This window comes from Gopherus flavomarginatus, chromosome 1 (genome assembly GCF_025201925.1).
Source record: "Gopherus flavomarginatus isolate rGopFla2 chromosome 1, rGopFla2.mat.asm, whole genome shotgun sequence".
Taxonomy (NCBI): domain Eukaryota; kingdom Metazoa; phylum Chordata; order Testudines; family Testudinidae; genus Gopherus; species Gopherus flavomarginatus.
In genome coordinates, this window is record NC_066617.1 from 352,601,087 (window position 1) to 352,622,787 (window position 21,701).

General features: G+C 40.7%; 1 protein-coding gene across 9 annotated transcripts in view; it reads left to right on the forward strand.

Annotated features, from left to right (window-relative positions):
* Nucleotides 1-21,701, forward strand: part of DLG2 (discs large MAGUK scaffold protein 2) — a 1,579,821-nt gene that overhangs the window by 833,005 nt on the left and 725,115 nt on the right. The window contains exon 1 of one of the 9 annotated variants that reach the window (XM_050940627.1): nt 10,682-10,819. The exons of the other annotated variants lie outside the window; for them this stretch is intronic. Within the exon in view, the coding sequence (XP_050796584.1) occupies nt 10,742-10,819 (78 nt within the window). The 5' untranslated portion in view covers nt 10,682-10,741. Of the gene's footprint in view, nt 1-10,681; nt 10,820-21,701 lie in introns of those variants that run through there. 9 annotated transcript variants of the gene reach the window in all.

Genomic DNA, 21,701 nt, shown 5'->3' on the forward strand with positions numbered 1-21,701 from the left:
AGTAGGTTTAATACTTAGACCTGGGTATCAGTGATTTTCAGCTCTGCAGCATGTAACAAGACTCTCAATTGAGTCTAAATTAGCTCTTTTATTATACTGTGGAGAGAGGAAGGATCAAATGGTGTCTGAGACCCTTAAAGAGTCCCCAATACAAGTACCTATCCCCACCCTCTCTTAACTCATTGGGCTTTGGAATCCATGTCCCCTACCTAGCAAGTGCCGTTCAGTTGAGGGTGAGTCCCTCCAACAGGGTATGCCAGGTACAGTTCTGCTGCCCTGGGTCCACACAATAAGGAAAACAACCCTTTATTACTCCTGCCCCAATAACAAAGAGACTGAGGATCCAGCACCCGCCACAAGTGATCATTTGGGCAAGCAATCCCATCATGCTGAGCACTAGGCAGGGTGGGTGTGTCCATGCAAACGAGATCAGCTCCTGAAATCCTTTTCCACAGCTCACCACTAGATGTCAGGGGAGAGTTCATTCAGACTCTGCTTACATACATATACATGCCTTCATAATCATAACTTTTATACAGCTCATAATGAGTATTCAGGTCTGTGCTTTACAAGCTTTCATAAAAGATCTTACTCAATACTCTCTTACAGTAGAGTAACATGGTATGCAATCACTTGGTTGAACTGCTTATTTTTTTGGCTTTAAACCTTCTGTCCGGCCTTTGGGTGTCTGGACCTCTATTGTCTCAGTGCCCAAAAGGGGATTTTTGAAAGTAAGGTATGAGCATTCACAAGTTGTCAGTGTATCAAGGGGCAGGTTTGGGTATTGGTTGAGTTCCTCGACAGTATATGCAGAAGCAACCAGGAGCATGGAAAAGCTGCTCCAGACTCTGGAAACAGTGAATTCAAAAGCACAAATAAGCGGGAGGTACAAGTGGTTGAAGCAATATCCAGTCAGAAGGTCTCCTGCAGCCTTAGTGGTGAGAACAATGCAGCCTGTTCAGTACTGTGAGAAGAGTTGGGGAAATATAGGATATTGTTAGGTGGCCAGAATGTTATAGGTGATGGCCCTTCAGGGTCACACTACTATATTTGTACAGAGGAGGAATCATCTGCTCTTGCCCCTTTCTGTTACTATGCTGTCTCCTGTCTCCCGATGGCAGGGAGAAATCCCTCTTAGAAGTCAATAAACTCCTTGAGAAGGGTATTTCCAATCCCCAGTGAAATTCTTACCTTTTCCTAGTCTACCATCTCCCAAGAGAGATAATCTCTTCTAGGGCTGCTTACTTTGCATGGTGGTTAAGTAACCTGCTTTGTCCATTAAGATGGAGCAAATCATTCCCTTTGGTGTGTCTATTTCACAGGATGGTGTGGAGAGGCTAGTGCTCCAAAGAGCACAAGAGAAATCAGTCTGTGCTATCTGATTAGCCATGAAAGAATGAGTATGGGGCACCTTATGCACCCACTTGACCATGTATGCCCTTGCAATTGATACACACAATCTGTCCCTTTTAAGATTTAACTCCTAACTAATACAGCAAATCCATTCATAGGTCTAACTCTGAATCCAGCAGAATGAACCAGGGATCCTTTGTTCCATGTTACTTGCCACTAAAACAAAAGATGAGAGATGGTGGCTTTTCTCACAGCTGACGTGTAGGTGGAATCTGCAAAGGTGATATATGTCCTTGATCTGAGTTTTCACCTTCAAACACCATTGAAAGACGAGAGCACCCACACTTAGCTTTGAATGACACCATGTTTGCTAATTTGCATATTATGAACTAACACTTTATTTCTGTCATGGCTGTGATCAAACCCACTGTGCTCAAAATCATGAGTAAGACCTCGACAAATCAGGAATTGGCTTTAAACTTTTGTGACTTTAAAAAAACGAAACAGGAATAAGTTACCCGTATGTTTTCTTTTTATTTGGCTTATGGTTTCTGAGGCTTTAAGTGACACAAGTCATGTTTTCAAGCTTTTCCCATCAGCTTTGAGGGCTAGAAACCTTTTTTTTAAATATGAAAGCTGCGATTTTTGTGCCATCTCTTGATTTCAGCAGCTGAGGTTTTCAGAATAACATAAAGTTCCATGAGACTAGTAATAAAATCACAGAGTTTGCAATACTGGAAGAGCCTCTATGCTGGCACTTAGGGAGTGTCAGATTAGCAGTTCATTGGCTCAGATGCTGAGAAATTTTTGCTCTGAACTCTGCCCAGTCTGATTTGGTGAAATAAGAGAATTTGTCTATTAACCAATGGACAATTTTGTCTGTTGCATTAGGTGGAAGAGCAACTGGCCCTTGCCTTCCCTTAAACTTGCAGTTCTTATTGGCCCTTAATGGCATTGAGAATCACTTTTTTAAAAAATGATTCTGAAGGCAAACCTTGCAGGTGATTATTTTTGTATGCTTTAGAGGTATTCCCACGTTTAACCATTTAAGAGTGTGGTTTTGTCACATTACTTTCTGCCTGATTCTCTGAAACTGAAGCAAGGAGACAGCACCTTTAGTTCAATCCACTGCAGAAGGCAGAGTTCCTTTCCAGCTACTTCCCAACACCCCAGTTTAAGAGGCTAACATGTTACCATGCTTTGTGGGGCTGTTTATCCTGGCACGCTGCTGTGTGGAGGGCAAAAGATAGATCATGGCAAGCCAAGTGTTTTTAATTCAAAATGTGTCCAGCCAGGATCAAATTGTCCCTTGTCTGTTTTGCATTCCGGTTCAGCAACAGCTACGCATGGAAAGTGAAAATCTACTATAATATTGCTGTGGTGGTGGTGGTGAAACAGGGACCAATTACCTGTTTTTATCATACTCTTCCCTCCTTTCTTAGGGACTTTTCCATCAGTTTGAAGGATAGTGAGGTCATTCCACTGTTTTCATTGTAGCACACGCATGCCACGTGAGAGGAATGTTGAAGTGTCTGGAGTGACAATAGTTGATTTGGCAAAGGCATGAAAGTGGATTGCTCAGCTGTGAAATTTAGAAATAAAAAGTAAACTATTGCCTGGAAATATCATCATAGAGCAGAGAGTTTTTTTTTAAATTCCATAGGCTTGGAGCCCAGCTGAAGGCTGATAGCCCATACAGTTTAGACTGCCAGTGAGCATTAGAGCTGGTCAAATGTTCTGATTTTATGATGAAGAAAGCTTGATAAATAACTTGAGGTTCTTTGACCAGTGATGGTTCTGTTAAATTGACTTTTTCTCATGGATGACAGAGCAGAGTTGTATGCAGTGCAGTCGTAGCTTTGTTAGGAAGGGTCTGAATGAGGAGAGGAAGATGGCTTGGTAAAGAGGTACAAACTGATTTTTATGGCAATTATGCTGGCCCCGTTCCACCGTGTAATGGTGCGAGACTTACCACTGTGGCGCCTCCTGTTGACCGTTGTGCAATTAGCTCAAGTCCTTCTGCAGGGCACCCTTCTCCGGTAGTGTCTCGCATGCCATTACTCCTGCTTTGCTGTCTCCACCACTCTGTGACCCGCATTTGTTCCTGGACCACAGCGTCCTCTTCTGGGGGAACTGGCAGTCGATAGTCCAGCCACTTGCCCCAATGGCTTGCTGCAGTCACCAGGCTAGTCCCTTGCTGCAGGGGCAAACTGCAGTCTGTGCTGGCCACTTCCCTCAGGGGAAGTGGGGACCCCTAGCCCCTCCAGGGCCTCAGCCTGGCAGCGATCAGCCAGAAGCTCCTCCTGCTCTGCTACCCTGCCCAGCTTGGAGGGTTCTGCGCAGGCTCCCTCTGGCCTGCTTTAACCCTTCCCCCCTGTGTGGGACAGCCGCCCCACCGCACACTGATTTGATCAGTGTCTCTACAGTTACCTTCACTTTCTGACAGTAGCACCATGGACAAAGGCTTGGGCTAGCTGCCCGTATACAGTCCCGCCTGATCCCCCCGTATATATTCAAGTGGCTAGCCCAAGCAGTCATCTGTGCTGTCATGGCCACACCTCTATTTTTAGGCACTACCCTGAGCAGAGCTAACACATGTAAGGAACCCATGCTGGATATTACACCTCCCAGCTGCTGTGTAGACATATCATTTAATACCCAGTTCCTCATCTGTGTAAAAGGGAACTAGCACTGCCTTTAACTCACAGGGTTGTTGTGAGGATAAATATGTCAAAGATTGTGAGGCATTCTGATTTTTAGTGCTGGGGGCCATATAAGTCCTAACACAGATATGTAGATGGTAAGAATATGAGCCTCCTGTCACTGAAATTAATTGCATTCTGTTCGTTTATACATGGCATTCATCACCATTGTGTCTCAGTACCTTCCAAGAAATGCCCTAGCAACATACGCGACACGCATCTGTCATGTGTGGTTTATTCTTTCTCTTTCCCTCCTCAAGGATATAGTGTGTGGGGTTTTATTGTATTTTTTTTTATTTCACCATACAAATACAAGTCTGATAGTAACAGTATACTGCTTACTTTCATTTGTCGCAAGAATGTAAGCCGCTTAATGGTAAATTAGTGTTCTTTGGTGCCACTTGAATTTTGTACTGTTTACTTTAACTGCTGAGAAACTTTAACAAGTTTCTCTGTCAGAAATTTTTTAAGTTATTTGGGTACTTGTGACAAATTTATGCTGAACCATAGGCAAAGGTAAGAGCAAATCTGGCATTGCTAAAGTGTTTTTTTTTTTTAAGGTTGCTAAAGTTTGTAATGTTAATTGTGTGGCTCACTAGAGCTTCCCAAGCACCAGCAGAAATTAGAGTGGAAAATCAATTTCTAAAATCAAAATTAAGTACCATAGTTAAGTCTGCCTCCACTCCAACGCTTAACAAAATAAAAGAGGAAAGGAGAAAGAACTGGCTAAGTTTAAAACTTTCCTTGTTCTCTTTTATATTATTATGCTGCATAGTACCAGAACACCAAATTGCAAACCATAGCTGCCCATAATGTAAGGGTTACATTAGTGCCAGGGATGACCTTTTGTTGTAGTTGAGTTTCAGAAGGGAGAATTTCTAGAGCAAAGTAACTCGCACAAGAGAAGGGCTATAGGAGTTAGAGCCAGGAAAAAGAAAAAAAGGAAGAAAATACGTCACTGCCTTCCTCAGCATCCACCATTTCATCTTTATTCCTTTTCAGTTTCTTGCTCCAACCTTCCTTTCATCTGTTTTTCCTTCTCCTCCTGTCATGGAGTCACAGGCCCAATGCTCTGGAACAGCCCTGTATGAAGTGAGCCAGACTCTGGGGTAGCATCACTCCCCTCAGGGCAAAAAGCCTCCTCAGCTATGGCCTTCCTGGGTCTGACCTTGGAGCATTCAGCACCCCTGTTCCTACCATGTACTTCCCACAGCAGGTCCACCTGCATGGGACCTTGAGGAAGCCAGAGGGGCCCTACATCCCAACTCTGCAGTCAGCAGTGACTCTCAGTCAGCATGTAAAACATAAAGGTTTATTAGTTGACAGGAACACAACGTAGAACAGAATTTATTAGCACAGAAGTCAGGAATTTCCAGCAAAGCCCATCTTGAGGGGATCCAGGATGTGGAGCCCCCGGACTCCCTCCCCTGGGTCCCAAACAGGAGACTGAACTGGACCCCACTGCCTGTCCTCCAACATGCCCATTGCCCCTCCTCCAGGTCTTTGTCTTGGTTCCTGGGCAAAGTGTCACCTGATCACATCCCCTTCCTGGTTCTCAGGTTACGAAGGGCACTGTCCATTGCTTACATGCATGCAGCTGGACAGCCTCCCCTGACCCCAAGGGCCTCAGCAAAAGTGACACGCAGTTATCCCCACCACCTAGGCTTTGGTGCAGTATGCAGGGAAACTGAGGTACACACAGTATTCATGCAAAACAGTAAGATTCACATACAACATAAGAAAGAGGAAAACCCCACTTTGCCACACCTCCTCTTTCATTTTTGTTAGAACAAGTAACTGTGAATCAGAACTCCTGGGCTCTATTCCTGACTCTGCCATTGACGTGCTACATCACCTGTGTGAATCATGTGACCTGTAAACAATTTCATTTCCTCCATCTATAAAATACAGTCTGACAGCGATAGTTTAATTTGTTTATGAAACTATTGAGCTCCTCTAGTGAAAGACTTCACTGATGTGCAAAGTATCATTATTAATCATTGTTCCATCTTCCCGATCATGAGGAATTTGGAATCTTTGTAGATGAGGCAGCGTAGGTTTTAGCAGTTGCTGAGGCAGACATAGTCACTTTGGGCATGTCTAGGAAAAAATGCTGTTTATAATGGAAAGGAGGAGGGATCATCCTGTAAGAACCCTGTATATAGGAATGAACCAGACTGAAAATGCTCTCCAGAGTTGCTGTCTACATTGGCCTTTGTGTGAGGTGGGCATCTATGAGTGGGCTCTCAAAATAAGTGGCACAAGTTTAGGTTCCTAGCACTTCTAGATTCACTGACTAATACAGCTTTTCATAACCCTTCACAATACACAATATGATGTTGATGTATTGGAAGATCAGCTGGAACAATAGCATTCTCAAAGAAGGCAAACTGATGATTGAATACGATTGGTCCAATCCATTTCTGAAATCTCCTGGTTTGTTCTCTTCCTCTCTTTCTCCCCACACCCTGCTCTGCCTGATGTGAATTTATAAACCCAGGGCTGGGGTTACTATATTAGCCCTAATTGTATCTCCTTTAATTTGTGAATGGGAATTAAAGCTTCACTGGGAGTAACAGATGCTCAGCATCTGTCCAGGCCCTAAATGGCTAACCTTTTCCTAATATGGCTGTTTTAATATTAGTATAGAAATTGCTTTATTATATGGCTAAACTATTTTTAATTATCAACTTCATCTGTGATGTATATACACTTTGTCTATTGTGTGTATCTATTCAAACACGCAAACTGGCAGGTGTGCAGGAGGCTATTTTCTGCACTGTGTGCACACATACTTACTATAGAGATGACATGTATGTTCACCACAGAGGAGATGACACCACCACTTGTGCATCCCTTAACAAGTGAAGATGAATGCCCTGTCTCAAGCTAAGCTGCACTGCTTATATATGCTGTTTAAATACAACAGCACTATTAAAAATGAAAAAAGAGGCTGTCAGTCAAAATGACATATGAAGTATATCAACAAATAGCAAGACGTGTGAAATAGTTGTTTATTTCAATACTTTGAGCATCACTTGCCGTTTATTTCAATACTACAGGTGATGTCATGAGAATAATAGGATTTCATCAGAGGCGGCAATCAACCACTTTATTTTGTTTGTGCATCTGCAGATTTGTTTACAGACTAACTCTGCTCACATAATCCTGAGAGTCCTATTTAATATATGGTATTCATGTGAACATTTGATTGAAAGCACCCACTCATTCCCAGCAAGAAGCTCCTTGTAAAATTTGCTCTTAACTGGTTATCTCGTATTGGCAATTGTAGTCTTACACAATCACATGCATCTGTCTGTCCTTGAACGCAGCACTTCACTGATCAACCTATAGTACTTATTCCTCCTGTGAGCAGACCACAGCTGCGAGGTCCAATTTTCTAAAGCAGGACAGCTTGTAACATCTCTGTAAAACAAGGCTTTGTTATAGTTACAGTAAAAAAAAAAAAAAAATCAGTAGGTACAAATCCCATTAAGCCCACTTTTGACTATTTCTGAACGCTTAGTTTATGAAGGAACTGTAATAAAATGGTTTATAATCTGACCATTTCTTTAGTGTACCTTTTGGGATATATGTAGGTTTGAGTTTTAAAAATACATTTATAATTCTTACATTTCTTTTACCCTCCCTTGTCTATAACTTTTTGGGTCTGTGGAGGAAATGATCTCTGTGCTATGCTGTCTTTTTCTTCCTCGTTAAGTGAACAATTTTCTTTTCCTATCAATGGGGCTGTGCAATTTTGGCTTTTGTTTACTCCATATTTTTGTGAACAACAGATCAGTAATGCCACTAATGATGCCAGCAGTAAGGCATGAGAAGACGATTTGTCTTTGAACTGGGATTTCCTCTGTTGACTGGCTCTAAGCAGCTGAGCATCACAGAAGAATAATACTGTAAATTGTATATAAATAGTGGCTTTCTTTCTGCCTCTCTCAAAAAAAGATGAAGAAATACATTCACATGGATAGTACTGAAGCAATTTCAAAGCATGCTTTTTCGGTGTCTAAAACTTGTGGGGAGGGCTAATGTTCCAGTATGTGTATATATATGCAAGTAGGATTATAATTTGCATGAAAATTTCTAGTGTTGGTTAAAAAGCAGCAGAGTGACATTTATTTTTTCTTCCTTCTATTTTTCTGATCCATGGCTACCACTTTTTAAATATGAGGTCTACAGTTTTCTGCTGAATCTTCCAGGACATTGTTCTTTTGATGAAGGTTAAGAATCCTTTCCAGGAGGATTCACCTCCCAGCACATACCCCCTGAAGCTGGGTCACTCTGTCTGTTCCCTGTCTCCCCGCTCTCCCTTCCCGTGATGGCCAAGTTGCATTGTGTAGCACACCCCAGTTATAAGTTGATGAAATCAGGGCCGAATTAATCTTTTTTGTGAGACTCAATGCCCAGCCTGTGGTCCTGCCCCCACTGTCTCCTTAGGCTCTGCCCACTGCTTGCATGAGGGTGGGAGAGAGAAGAGTGAGAGGGGAGGTGGGAGAGGGGGCGGAGAGGAGCAAGCAGCGGGGAAGAAGCTGAGTGGGGGCAGGGCCTCGGGTTGGAACGCAGAGACATAGGGCCACTGTCTGGGCAATGAGGCCCCTTCTGAGTGTGGGCACCATGGCATTGTAAACCCAGTACTGGAATCTGATCGCTCTTTGCACCTCGGAGATTCAACTGTCCTTTCTTTACAGTCCCACGGGTGGTGGGGAGAGGAGAATGGTACCATGGGGCTGGTAACTCCCTTTCAACAGCCTCACTCCAGATATGCCAGTTTTTGCCCCATCTGTCTGATACCTAGCTTGTAATGTTAGGACTGACAGGATTAACTAGGTATTAATGAAGTTAGAATTGGTTGGCAGTAAAAAAAACCCAAAATGTTTGTTTCCCAAAGATTTCACCAGATACTAACATTTTAGTTAGAATTTTTCAGGTTTTCATAAAATAAATAAATCAATAAATAAATAAGAAACCTCCCAAGAAACCTGATTTTTTTGTTTTGCCAAAAACAGGTTTTTTTGTGAAGATTTCTATTTAATCAAAACATTTCCATTGAAATAATAATACACAGGACCCTTATATTTATCTATAGATCTCAAAGCACTTTACAGAGGAGTCTATATCACTATTTCCATTTTACAGGTGAGAAAATTGAGGCACAGAGAGTTGAAGGGACTTACCCAAGGTCACCCAGCAGGCTAGTGCTCTGTTTTTCATGGAAATGTTTTGATCAGCCATATGCTCAAATCTTGGACACCAGCATATGGCTGGTGTGGCTGAGCTGTGCTTAAGAGTCTTAAACTGGGGAGGAATCCTTTCCTTCCCAAACTCTTAGGTCCTTAGTAGATCCATCTCCATGGAAGCTGTTGTGCACTAATTCCAAGGACTGCAGGAGCTACTGGAACCATTTAGTAGTGGCCTTACTGGCCAGTCTCTGCTAATCGTGATTTGCCCCAACCCTCATGGCAGGGCAGAATTAATTCCTGGGTGTGGGCTCCACAAATTCTGCCCCTGCATGGTGGAAGATCACTGGATCTGTTACTTCTTACCACTTCTATAGCTTTGGGACCGGGAGGGCCAGGGCCAGGGTTTGCCCTATGATGCTAATCAATATCAAATGTGAAACCCTGCTGGAAACCCTATGTTTATGATGGCTTGAAAACTGCCCTTGGCTGGGAGGAACATCTGGTTGTTCCTCTTAAATCTGCAGCCAAAAAGGATATATTTCTGCCTAATGCTTAGCAGAGAATTTAACAGCAAAGCAAATGGAAGGGTTAAAGCCGAGGTACGTGGCAACAGGAAAGCAGCAGATTGCTGTTTTGTTGTAAAAATAAGCATTCGTAAGCATTTCACCGCTTCATGTAAAATAACTAGCGATTAAAGGAAGAAGGGCAAACAAACCTTAGATAAGGCAGAACTTAAAAGAGCAAATTTAAGAATGTCAGTTTCTTGTTTCATAATGAATGAGTTCACATAGCAGAGATCCTCAAGTGAGTCTTACCTCTCTTAAAGCTACATTTGGAATCAGGAAATGAATTGAATAGATGTGATGTTTTTTAACTTGTCAACTGAAAAACCGGAGAAAAATATATACAACTTAAAACAGTGTTATCAGTGAATCAGTTCACTCATTTCTCTTTCATATTTTAATTGCATTTGGCCGTGTAAAACACCTGTTTCTTCATCTAACAGTGAATATACATTCCTATTCTATCAGCACTTCTGCCCCTTTTGATTTACCTGTGGTACTGTGTATCTTGCACTGAAACTGTTGTCCCTGTCATTGTATACTAGCAAATGAAAAAGAATCAAAGAGTTAAATTTCAGAACATAAGAAGCAGGAGGTGAGCTGTCTGCTACACTAGTTTACTGCAGCTTCCTTTCATACTGACACACATGTAGTTTGTGGTGACAGTGCTAAAGAACTGCAGACAGGCACTTAGCAGACTGGATGTGAGCTGGATGCAAAGATGCCTCACCCTGGACCTCCTGCTGGCAGTATGTAAATACACCTGCAGACTGGCCATATAGGGTTTTTCAGAAACCACTATGAGAGGATCTGAGAAAGCAACAGCATAGTAGTGAGACATTTTACCATCATTAGACTCGTATTTGAGCTCTGGTGGAAGTTTATTGTGCTGCATATCCAGACTGAAATCTGAACAATCACTACAATGTTTGCCTCTATTTGGTATGCCAAGAAGCTGGGACGCAGGTTTGTGCATAATGCCAGGAAAGCAAAAATAGAGAAGGTATGTTCTTGGTGGGAATATTAGCCTTGCCTCTCATGTAAGATGCCAGCTACATACTGTAGTATATCTGATTAGGTTTTTTAATAAACTGGAAATGACCTATCACTATTTATGTGATTTAATGCAAACATTCTTGATTCATGTTTCTGTGCTTGTCAGTTTGTTTAAATGCTGAAAAGATAATCATTTCCAAAGTCTTTATGGCCCTTTCATTTGAAAAATAAACAGCAGTACATCTGGTATCTTGCGTGTTCAGGGAACACTCCAGTAAACTTGTTGCTGTGCTGCATTATTTTTATGACTACAACATTAGGTTCTCAAACAACCATTGTTTTTTGCTGCTTGTATATATTTATCTAATATGGCACCAATCAGAATGTAATATGTTAAGTGTTAAAATGGTTGGATTTTATTTCGTGGTACTTGTTGAAATGCTGTATTGCAGCTTGGATCCCTCCTATTTAAATAGGAAGTAGCTATATTAAAAATAAATGACTAAAATCATATCCATTAGTGACTGGTTTCTAGCATTATTTCTTTATTCTGTTTTTACATCAGTCGTAAGATCATTTTTCATAAAATGTGTGACTATATAACCAGTTGTTTTCTGTAAGTCCTTATACCGAAGATGCCTCTATCATCTTTCCCTGAAGAACAAAACTTAAAATGTGTTAGAATTTACAGTTAGGAGCATTGGGAATAAGGCTTCCATTTCGATTTATAGAAGGTATTTATTTATAAGATCTGTAGTCCATCTTTGTGTTGAATTAACAGAATGATAGACACCATTTTTAAAATGGGACGATTTCACCAAAATTGGAACTCTGAGCATTAGGTTGGGGAAAAGAGATTGAACTATACAACTGTAAAGTTGCCTTCATTACTCTCATATCATATCTTCCTTGGTTTCTTTTTGTCTTTGATGTAGCAAAAGGATTCATAAAAAGGTTTCTTTATTATTTTCTTGGCATTTCTTTGTGATATAGTCACCGACCCAGCTCGTTCATCTGAATTCATTGGTAGCTGAAAACACTCTTTACCTGAAGCAAATGATAACCAGAAGTAAACTGTTTTTATGATTCTGGGAGGAGACTGCCCTCTCTTTCCAAGATTCCAAGTGGCGAAAATGCATAGCACCAAGCTATGATAGATTGTACCTTAAACAACCAAATCTTGGAATATTATCCCAAAATCCTATTCATGTGATCATTTTTTACCCATTCTTATGTTGTCGCAAATTCCGTTATCTTAATGTGGGATTTACCATTTTTTTTGCTACTCTCTCTAAAGCAACCTTCTGTGGTACCATATAAACTCTTGTGCTAGGTGGGTTTTGTTTGTGGGAGGGAGAGGGAGAAAAAACCCACACTTAAGCCTTGACTTAAACTCATGGGAGCCTCCACCCTCCCGTACCCCAAAATGGTAGCTGAGAGATTAAGTATCCATCAGACAGAGACACATTCAGAAGTTTTAAAGCTGGTCTAGAATGCATTGTAGAAAACAAGTGTGTGTACACATGGTTTGTTTGTTTGTTTTTAATCTTATTTCACCTCTATGGGAAAATACAATTGAATTTAATAGAAAATGATATTCCCGCTACAGAATTCTATAGCATAGTTTAAAAGAATATTAAAATATAGTAAACATATCACTGCCTATTAAATTCTTAAGTTATTTATAGAATAGCTTTTGTAGAAACCTGTTGGGTTAATCGCTACTCAGTTCTATAGGACTTCTATCAGGCATTTGTGACCCCTACTGGGTTCAATGGTATTCATGTTTAAGAGCTGCTGTTGAGAGTTTGAGGGGAAATGCTTATATGAACTCTGCTCCAGTACGCTAATAGACCGTTCTCTATTGGAATTTCCTAAGAACCAAAATATAGAACCATGTTTGTGCTCAGATTTCATTATATTTTTTTGTCTTGATTATTGCCATGGATAGGATTCTTCCTTCAGGCTTCATTCCATACGCAGTGCTACCAATGACTTAGAACTCCTTTCATAAATCACCATGATGTACCAGTGGCAGGAGGAAATCCATGGCCTAGTATGGCATGTTGGTTTTCCTCTTCAGTGCTAGCGATAGTCGGAAACTGATAAACACTGACATCTGCAGTCAAGTAATTTGGTAGCAGGAAAATATATGATTTGAAAATATGGTTGACAATAAGCAAATGAAAAAAGTGTCTGACTTGTTTTTGTAAGGTTTATGTTACTGGCGCTGCTCAGTTGAATAACCAATATAACTATTAGCTTGTTTTGCCTTATTCAAATATTTTAACCTGAAAACAGTTGATATTTTGCTGCATGAGCGCATGATTTAAGTTAACTATGCTTTTAGTAATGAGACATTCACTATAATAATCTGAAAACAAAGATTTTAACAGCAAATGTATGCAGAAAAAAGAGAATTGTTTGTAGTTTAAGTCCAGGCATGAAAAACTGCGAGAATTGGGCTCTGTAACTGTCTCCGCCATAAATTTCAGGTGTCAGGCTTAACCTCTCTGAACTCAATTTCCCTATTAGTAAAAAACAGGATAATCCTTGTTTACCTCCACAGGCTCCCTTAAAAATGTTCCAATTTTCTCTTAAAGAGAGGCATTTTGAAAAATTGTCATACTTAACTGTAATTTTTTAGTCTGTAAACTCCTTTGGATATGGACTGAGGTTTTTTGTATGTACAGCACCTCGTACAGCGGGGACCCAATTCTGATTGGGACTTGTTGACACTGCGTTACTACTATCAGTGCAGCTATGAAATTGTTGTATAGTTCAGAGGGAAGTCTGCCAATATTGAGAAAAGGTTACTTAAGACAATTGGTCTTGCCTGTGAGACTTGTGTAATTAAAGATGATAAAGTACTTTGCAGATGTACTATGTAGACCCTGCTGGTTCGCTTTCAAATAACTGTGTTTGAAACAGTACTATATAGGGAACTGTTAGTGTGCACCAGCAGGTTCTACAGAGACCAATTAATTAATGTGCAATATGTTAGTGCACATTGGAAATCACACACCCCCAGAGCACCACACCCTCATAGAGCATGTTACCCTACCATGTAGACAAGTCCTTTGATTGATAATTTGAATTTTTCTCATTAAACTGCAATCAAACAAAAATCAAGAGACGTTAACTTCATGTGGTTAAACTGTAAAAATAAGTATTGCAAATGATTGGAAGTGGTGCAGAAAGGTAACGGAGCAATTAATCAATTTGATTTAAGAAGGAAAACTAAAGATCAGCACAGAGTGGAATGAAAGATACTCTGTCATACTATATTTTGTTTTAAAAGAAAATTACTTTGTGTGGGTCTACTTTATTATAGCAATAATTACAGTGAAATTTCTTCAATGAATAGTAAATTCGCCAAAAATACAACTTTTGGGGCACCAAAACTGTTTGGGTTGACTTCAGTGTACAGTTTTGGCTGAAAAAACTAAACTAAAAAATCCACAAAGACTTAAATGTTGAAACATTTGATTTCAACATTTTCAAAACAAAAAATGGCAGCATTTCATTTCAAAAGAAAACATTGATTCAGAATAACATTTTAGAAATGAAATATTGATTCAAATTGACATTGCTTGTTGAAAATATCATTTCAAATGGACACAGTCTAAATTTTCGTGAGATTTTTATTTTGCGGGGAAAAAAAGCAATTTGTTAGAAAATATTTGGTTAGTTTCTAGTTTTTCAGTTCACCCACCAAATCAAAACATCTATTATTCTCTTAACTGTATGCATAAAGTGATGAATTTTCACAAAAAGAAAGTAAAGAAAAAAGTATATTTGTTTAAAATGACTTGTACTTGTTGTTTTTCTAATGTTGAAATGCTCTTATTTATTGCCTTTGCAATTTTAAGAACCTCTCTTCTGTAGTTCACAATATGAGCCACCTCATGAGAATGCTTCATAATATCACAAAGACAGAGTAGAGTTTTCCTTTATAAATGTATATAAAATGTGAGTAGTGTCAGATTTAGAATTTCTCAAGATAACTACATAATGAGTGGTGGAAATATAAATAACAATGATGTTCAGATTTTGAACATTATGAATTCCCATTAAAGTAAAAGGTTTTAAGTAGGGCTGTCAAATGAATTAAAAAATACTTACAATTAATCGCAAGATTAAAAAAAATAGTAATGGTTAATCACAGTTTTAAACAATATTTGAATACCAATTTAAATTCAGCATGGAAGCAGCTCCTCTGGAAAGGTGATCGAAGCATGAAGGGGCATACGAATGTTTAGTATATCTGGCACATAAGTACCTTGCAATGCCGGCTACAGCAGTGCAAATACGAAGGCCTGTTCTCACTTTCAGGTGATGTTGTAAATAAGATGCGGGCAGCATTATCTCCTGTAAATGTAAACAAACTTGTTTGTCTTAGCAATTGGCTGAACAAGAAGTAGGACTGAGTGGACTTGTAAACTATAAAATTTTACATTGTTTTTGAGTGCAGTTACCTAAAAAAAACTTTGTAAGTTGCACTTTCATGAAAAAGAGGTTGCACTACAGCACTTGTATGAAGTGAATTGAAAAATACCATTTCTTTATTATTTTATAGTACAAATATTTGTAATAAAAATTATATAAAGTGAGCACTGTACCTGGGCTGAGGATCAGCACCTCCAAATTGAAAGTCAGGCTCCTCTCTTGGAAGAAAGTGGAGGGGGGGAGCAGCTGCTCTTAGTGGAAGAGTTCAAATATCTAGGGATCTTCTTCACAAATGATGGTAAGTGGGAGCGTGAGATCGACCGGTGGATTGGTGCAGAGGTGGCAGTGATGTAGGTGCTTCCATGGTGGTGAAGAGGGAGCCAAGTTCTTGGATGAAGCTCTTGGTATATAGGTAATTCTATGTCCCCATCCTCACCTATAGTCATGAACTTTGGGTAGTGACTGAAAGGACGAGACTGCAGGTACAAGTGGTGGAAATGATGTTTCTCCACAGGGTGGCTGGGCTTACCCTCAAGACAGGGTGAGGGACTCAGCAATGCGAGAGAGTCTCGGAGTAGAGCTGCTATTCCTCTGGATTGAGAGGAGCCAGCTGAGATGGTTTGGGCACCTGATAAGGATGCCCCCTGGGAAGCATCCGTTGGAACTCTACCAGGCACATCCCACAGGGAGGAGGCCCCGAGATCATCCCAGGACATGCTGGAGGGATTAAATCTCCTGGTTGCCCTGGGAACTCTGGGAAATCCCCCAGGAGGAGCTGGAACCTGTTGTGGAGGAAAGGGAGGTCTGGTCCTCCCTAGTCCATGCTTCCGCCATGACTCTCACCAGGAAAAGCGGCATAAAGGACAAAAAAGAAAAAAAATCCAAAAATATTTATAGTAAATTTTAAACTGGTGTTTTATTATTGTTTAGCAGTGCAGTTAAAACTGAGATTAATCACAACTAATTATTTTTAATCTAGTTAATTTGTTTTGCTTTAATTGCTTGAGTTAATCTATCAGTTAATCAACTGACAGCTCTAGTTTTAAGTAAGGCACTTAGAACCTGACCCAAAGCATGTTGTGGACAATGAGTGCCTTCTAGTAGACTTCCACGGGCTTTGGACCAGAACCTTGGTACTGAAGTATGATAATGTATTTGGTACTGGCTGCACTTTTGCTATTTTGGAGGTTAAGGATTGGCTAGAAAAACAAAACATGTAGGTATTTACGAAAAGAAAAAAATATTTCCTTAAAGGCTGACAAAGCTGGAATGTGTAATTAATGCAGTTCTCTAGAAATGCACTAGCAGTCTTTGGAAATGTTTATAGAATATAATCAGCAGTGTGACTAAATAGTGATTCATAGATTCCAAGGCCAGAAGGGACCATTGTGATCATGTAGTCTGACTTTCTGTATCACACAGGCCATAGAAGTTCCCCAAAATAATTCCTTTTGAAGTAGAGACCATCTTAGGATGCATTCTTGATTAAAAAAATTGTCAATGGTGCACAACATTTGGTAATTGTCCCAGGGGTTAATTATTCATGCTTAAAAATGAATGTCTTAGTTCCATTCTGAATTTGTCTAGCTTCAGCTTTCAGCCATTGGATTGTGTTATACCTTTCCCTGCTAGATTGAGGTTCGTACTATTAAATGTTTGTTCCCCGTGTAGGTACTTGTACTGTAATCAAGTCACTCCTTAGCTTTCTCTTTGTTAAGCTAAATTTATTGAGCTCTTTGAGCCTATCCCTAGTTTAAGGCATCTCTTCTAATCCTTAAACATTCTCGTGGCTCTGCTATGAACCTTCTCCAATTTATCAACATCCTTCTTGAATTGTGGGCACCGGAACTGGACACAGTATTCCAGCAGAGGTCACCCCAGTGCTCCATTTCTGCATCCAAACATTGTATTAGCCTTTTAGGCCAGAGTGTCACACCTCCAAATCTTTCAGAGTCGCTGCTTCCAAGAATGGCCTACATTCTTTGTTCCTGGATGTACACGTTTACATTTAGCTGTGTTAAAATGCATATTGTTGGCTTGTGCCTAGCTTACCAAGCAATCTGTATTGCTCTGTATCAGTGAAACTATATTCATTACTCGCCACTCCCTCCATTTTTGTGTCCTCTGCAAACTTTGTGAGTAATGATTTTGTTTTCTTCCAGGTCATTAATAAAATATTAAATAGTGTAGGGCCAAGGACGGATCCCTATATCACTCCACTAGACACATAGCTCAATTCTCCATTTACAATTACATTTTGAGATCTATCAGATATCCAGCTTTGAGTCCATTTAATGTGTGCCATGTTAATTTTAGATCTTACTAGTTTTTTTAATCAAAATGTCATGTGGTACCAAGTCAAATGCCTTACGGTAGTCTAAGTATATTACATCAGTGCTATTACCTTTATCAACTGATTCTTCATGGCAGAGTGTATATCCTCAATATCTCTCCTGTGTCTTTAATTGCCTGAATTGGTCTACTGTTAAGGCAAGTTGCATTACAAATAATCTTCCTTTCAACCCTTTATTTAAAAGCAGCTCTCTAGCTAGCTAACTTGAGAGAAATGAGAGCGATTCATTCATACCAGTATTTACTCACAACAACAAAAGAACAGAAACTATGCACACAAGAAATATGGAAAACAATTCAGATGAACAAAATTAATAAAAGCACCAAAGATCCAGACTAACATGGCTACCCCTCTGAAAATTAATAGGACATCAACTTGGGACACAGATTTTCTTATCTGTCATTAGTATTATATCTCTTCAATATTTAGTTACTTTGCTTGTACATTTTGCTAAGCTGGACCTTCCAGTGGTTAATCAGTCCTCAGTAAAGCTGGTTATAATTTTTTAACTAAACTTTTCTTGTTTAAAAAAAATTCTGATTTGTCAAAAAGAAAATTTGGTATGAGAAAGGGTCAGTTTTGATTAAATTTTTGTCAAGAAACGTTTCTTGGTCCAAGATGGAATTTCTATTCAAAACCAGAGAGAGAGAGCGAAAGTCCCCCCCCCCGCTCCAAATATAGCCAGTAGTCAGGGCTTGCACATGCCTCATTCAAAGCAGGAATTTGAATCTGGGTCTCCTACATCCCAGGTGGGGACCCTAACTGTTCTCTGTTCTAAAGTTGCTCACTCTTTCTTTCTCTCTAGTTTTCGTGAAAAACTTTGAAAGGTCTTGTGTTTGCCCCAGTGCCAAATGGGAGGGGGGAATGTGTTTTGCACTGCTGATTTCACTAGGGTTCCAAAGGAGCAATAGAACCCACAGACCACCAGTGCCTTTTTCTAGAGCTTTGTGCTAAAGGCAAGGCCGGATTAATGCAGGGGCTTTAGGGGCTGCAGCCCAGGGCCTCGGGCTAACGGAAGCCCCGCAGATCAGATGCGACTCTGTCATAAACAGATAGTTAAGGGTTAATGTCTCTTTTACCTGTAAAGGATTAAGAAGCTCAGTAAACCTGGCTGACACCTGAGCAGAGGACCAATAGGGGGACAAGATACTTTCAGATCTTGGTGGAGGGAAGTCTTTTGTTTGTGCTCTTTGTTTTGGGGGTTGTTCGCTCTTGGGACTAAGAGGGACCAGACGTCAATCCAGGCTCTCCAAATCTTTCTGAATCAGTCTCTCATGTTTTAAACTTGTAAGTAATAGCCAGGCAAGGCAGATTAGTCTTATTTTTGTTTTCTCAACTTGTAAATGTTCCTTTTTTTCTGAGAGGATTTTAGCTCTGCTTGCTGTAACTTTGAACCTAAGGCTAGAGGAGTTCCTCTGGGCTATATGAATCTGATTACCCTGTAAAGTATTTTCCATCCTGATTTTACAGAGATGATTTTTTTACTTTTCTTTCTTTCTTTCATTAAAAGCTTTCTTTTTAAGAACCTGATTGATTTTTCCTTGTTTTAATATCCAAGGGGATTGGATCTGGACTCACCAGGGATTGGTGGGGGGAAAGGAGGGGAGATGGTTAATTTCTCCTTGTTTTAAGATCCAAGGGGTTTGGATCTGTGTTCACCAGGGAATTGGTGAAGCCTCTCAAAGCTGCCCAGGGAGGGGAAGGTTTTGTGGGGGACAAGAAGTGATCCAGACACTGAAATTTCTGGATGGTGGCAGAGTTACCAGATCTAAACTAGTAATTAAGCTTAGAAGTGTCCATGCAGGTCCCCACATCTGTACCCTAAAGTTCAGAGTGGGGAAGGAACCTTGACAGACTCACTGCTTCTTTTCATCTGGCCCATGGCAAGTCTCTGCACTGTGGCCAGATACTGGTCCCCGAGCCTCGGTGCCCCAACCCTCTCAGGGCTGGGGCCACAAGCACCAGCTCGCCAATTTGCTCCTGCAGCCCCTGGGCGAGGGGCGTTCAGGGAATCTCTGCGCACTGCCCCCACTCCCAGCACTGGCTCCACAGCTCCCATTTGCCGAGTACTGCGACCAATGGGAGCTGCGGGGGTGATACTGTGGGCATGGACAATGTGCACCATGCAGAATGGCCTGACCCCTCTGCCTAGGGTCTGGACATGTTGGCCACCTGAGAGAGCAGAGCAGCGCAGAGCCAGGGCAGGCAGGGATCCTGCCTTAGCCCTGCAGCGCTGCTGACCCAGGAGCTGCCCGAGGTAAGTGCCTCCTGGCCGGAGCCTGCACCTCCTCCTGCACCCCAATCCCCTACCCCAGCCTGGAGTCTCCTCCTGCACCCAAACTCCCACCCAGAGCCTGTACCCCAATCTCTTGTCCCATCTCTGACCCTCCCCCAGAGTTCACCACCCCCAGCTGGAGCTTCACCTCTTCCCACACCCCAATCCCCAGCCCCGAGCCAACTCCCCTACTCCAAACACCCAGGGGCACCAGAAAATCTAATAGCTTGTGCCCACAGGAGAGTTAATCCAGCCCTGGCTAAAGGTGAAACAAGTCTTTTACTTGCCTGCAGTCAACCCCTATATGACATTTTATCCTTGTAACAAATCCACCTCCATGTTTTAAAACCTCTGCACTAAAGGATATCTCATATAATTTCCACTAGCCCTGAGCAAGGGAAAGAAAGCAGTTGTACTCTTGTAGAGAAGACCAGGGAACAAATTGTAACTCACTCATGACTGAACACCTGGCATTAGGGGAAGGGAAAATTGCCATACTGATTCATGTCACCTTTAGTATCTCTTTTACAAGAGCAGATACCAGCTCTATCACATTCCCCTGGAACAGCCGTTTAAATGTTCTTTGCATGTTGTATTTTATGGATTTGGGGAGATGCTCTCATCTCCCTACAAAAGGATTTGTGCACCTAATTCTCCATTTGAAAAGAGTGTTAATACCCCTGTGTTTGCTCATCAGCATGCCTGTTGCTTTAGCATGATAGCATTAGCAGGGGATTAGGTTTGATTCCTGGGTGAGAGTGCTTTGGCCTTAATTATAAGGGTTTGTTTTTTTCTTGTATTGAGATTTAATTCAGATCCACAGGGCAACTAAACTTGTGGTTTTTGTTTTTGTTTTTTGTTTTTGTAATTGTTTATAAGGCAGTGTATATAATTACTAATACATACTGGTAGGAGACACCAGTTAGGCAGAGGTGAGTTACAATCATAATAAAATGAATCCAAATAATCCTCCAGAAAATACAAGAATAAATCACGAATAGCTGCTTATGCATCCTTGGCTTGAAGTTAATCCCCTGCAATCATTTATTCCCTTGTAAATTTAGCTTTTTCTTAGGAGGAGTTTTTTTGTCTGAATGTGCATCCCTGAGTGGGACCCTCCATGTGTTGCAAGGCGCTCCCCTTCATAGCCACTGTCCCTCCAACTAAGGAGAAGCAGAGGAGATTCTTCTTAAAGTCAATCTGTATTTCTCCTTCATTGACTAAAGAAGTTTCTGTTAAGCAATTACTGGCATTCCCTTGCTATGGACTGGAGCCCTGATCCGATGGGTCTAGGGGACTGGCATTGGCAATTGATCCTAGCTGGATGCTTCATATGGTAATGCATTCCATTTCCAGTGTGCCACCAAAGCTGCTCTGCAAAAATAATGCTTTTCAATTTATAATCAAGGTGGTCGCTACTTGATATCTTATAAAGTAGTTTAGTGTTATGTACCTTTCAGAAATAGTAGTTGTAATTTTTCAACTTAACTTTCACCTTAGTCACATAAAAACAAAACAAAAAGAAATGGAATGGCATTTGGAAAACCACTTCCACATCAATGCCTACATTAATTGCTACTTTGGGTGCTCATGCTGTGACTTGAATAGAGTCAGTCTGGATCTATTTCTAATGAATAACCAGCTTTATTACCATCAACTACAGGAGACTGTTTTTCTAAAAGGAAGAAAAATAATTTTCTCTTTGTATTCTATAAATAATTTGTTTATGGTTATCACCTTCTAAAATATAGTGTAATGAACTTTATTTGGAATTTAATGGGATTTTTGCCTGCTTAGTTGATAGCTATATCG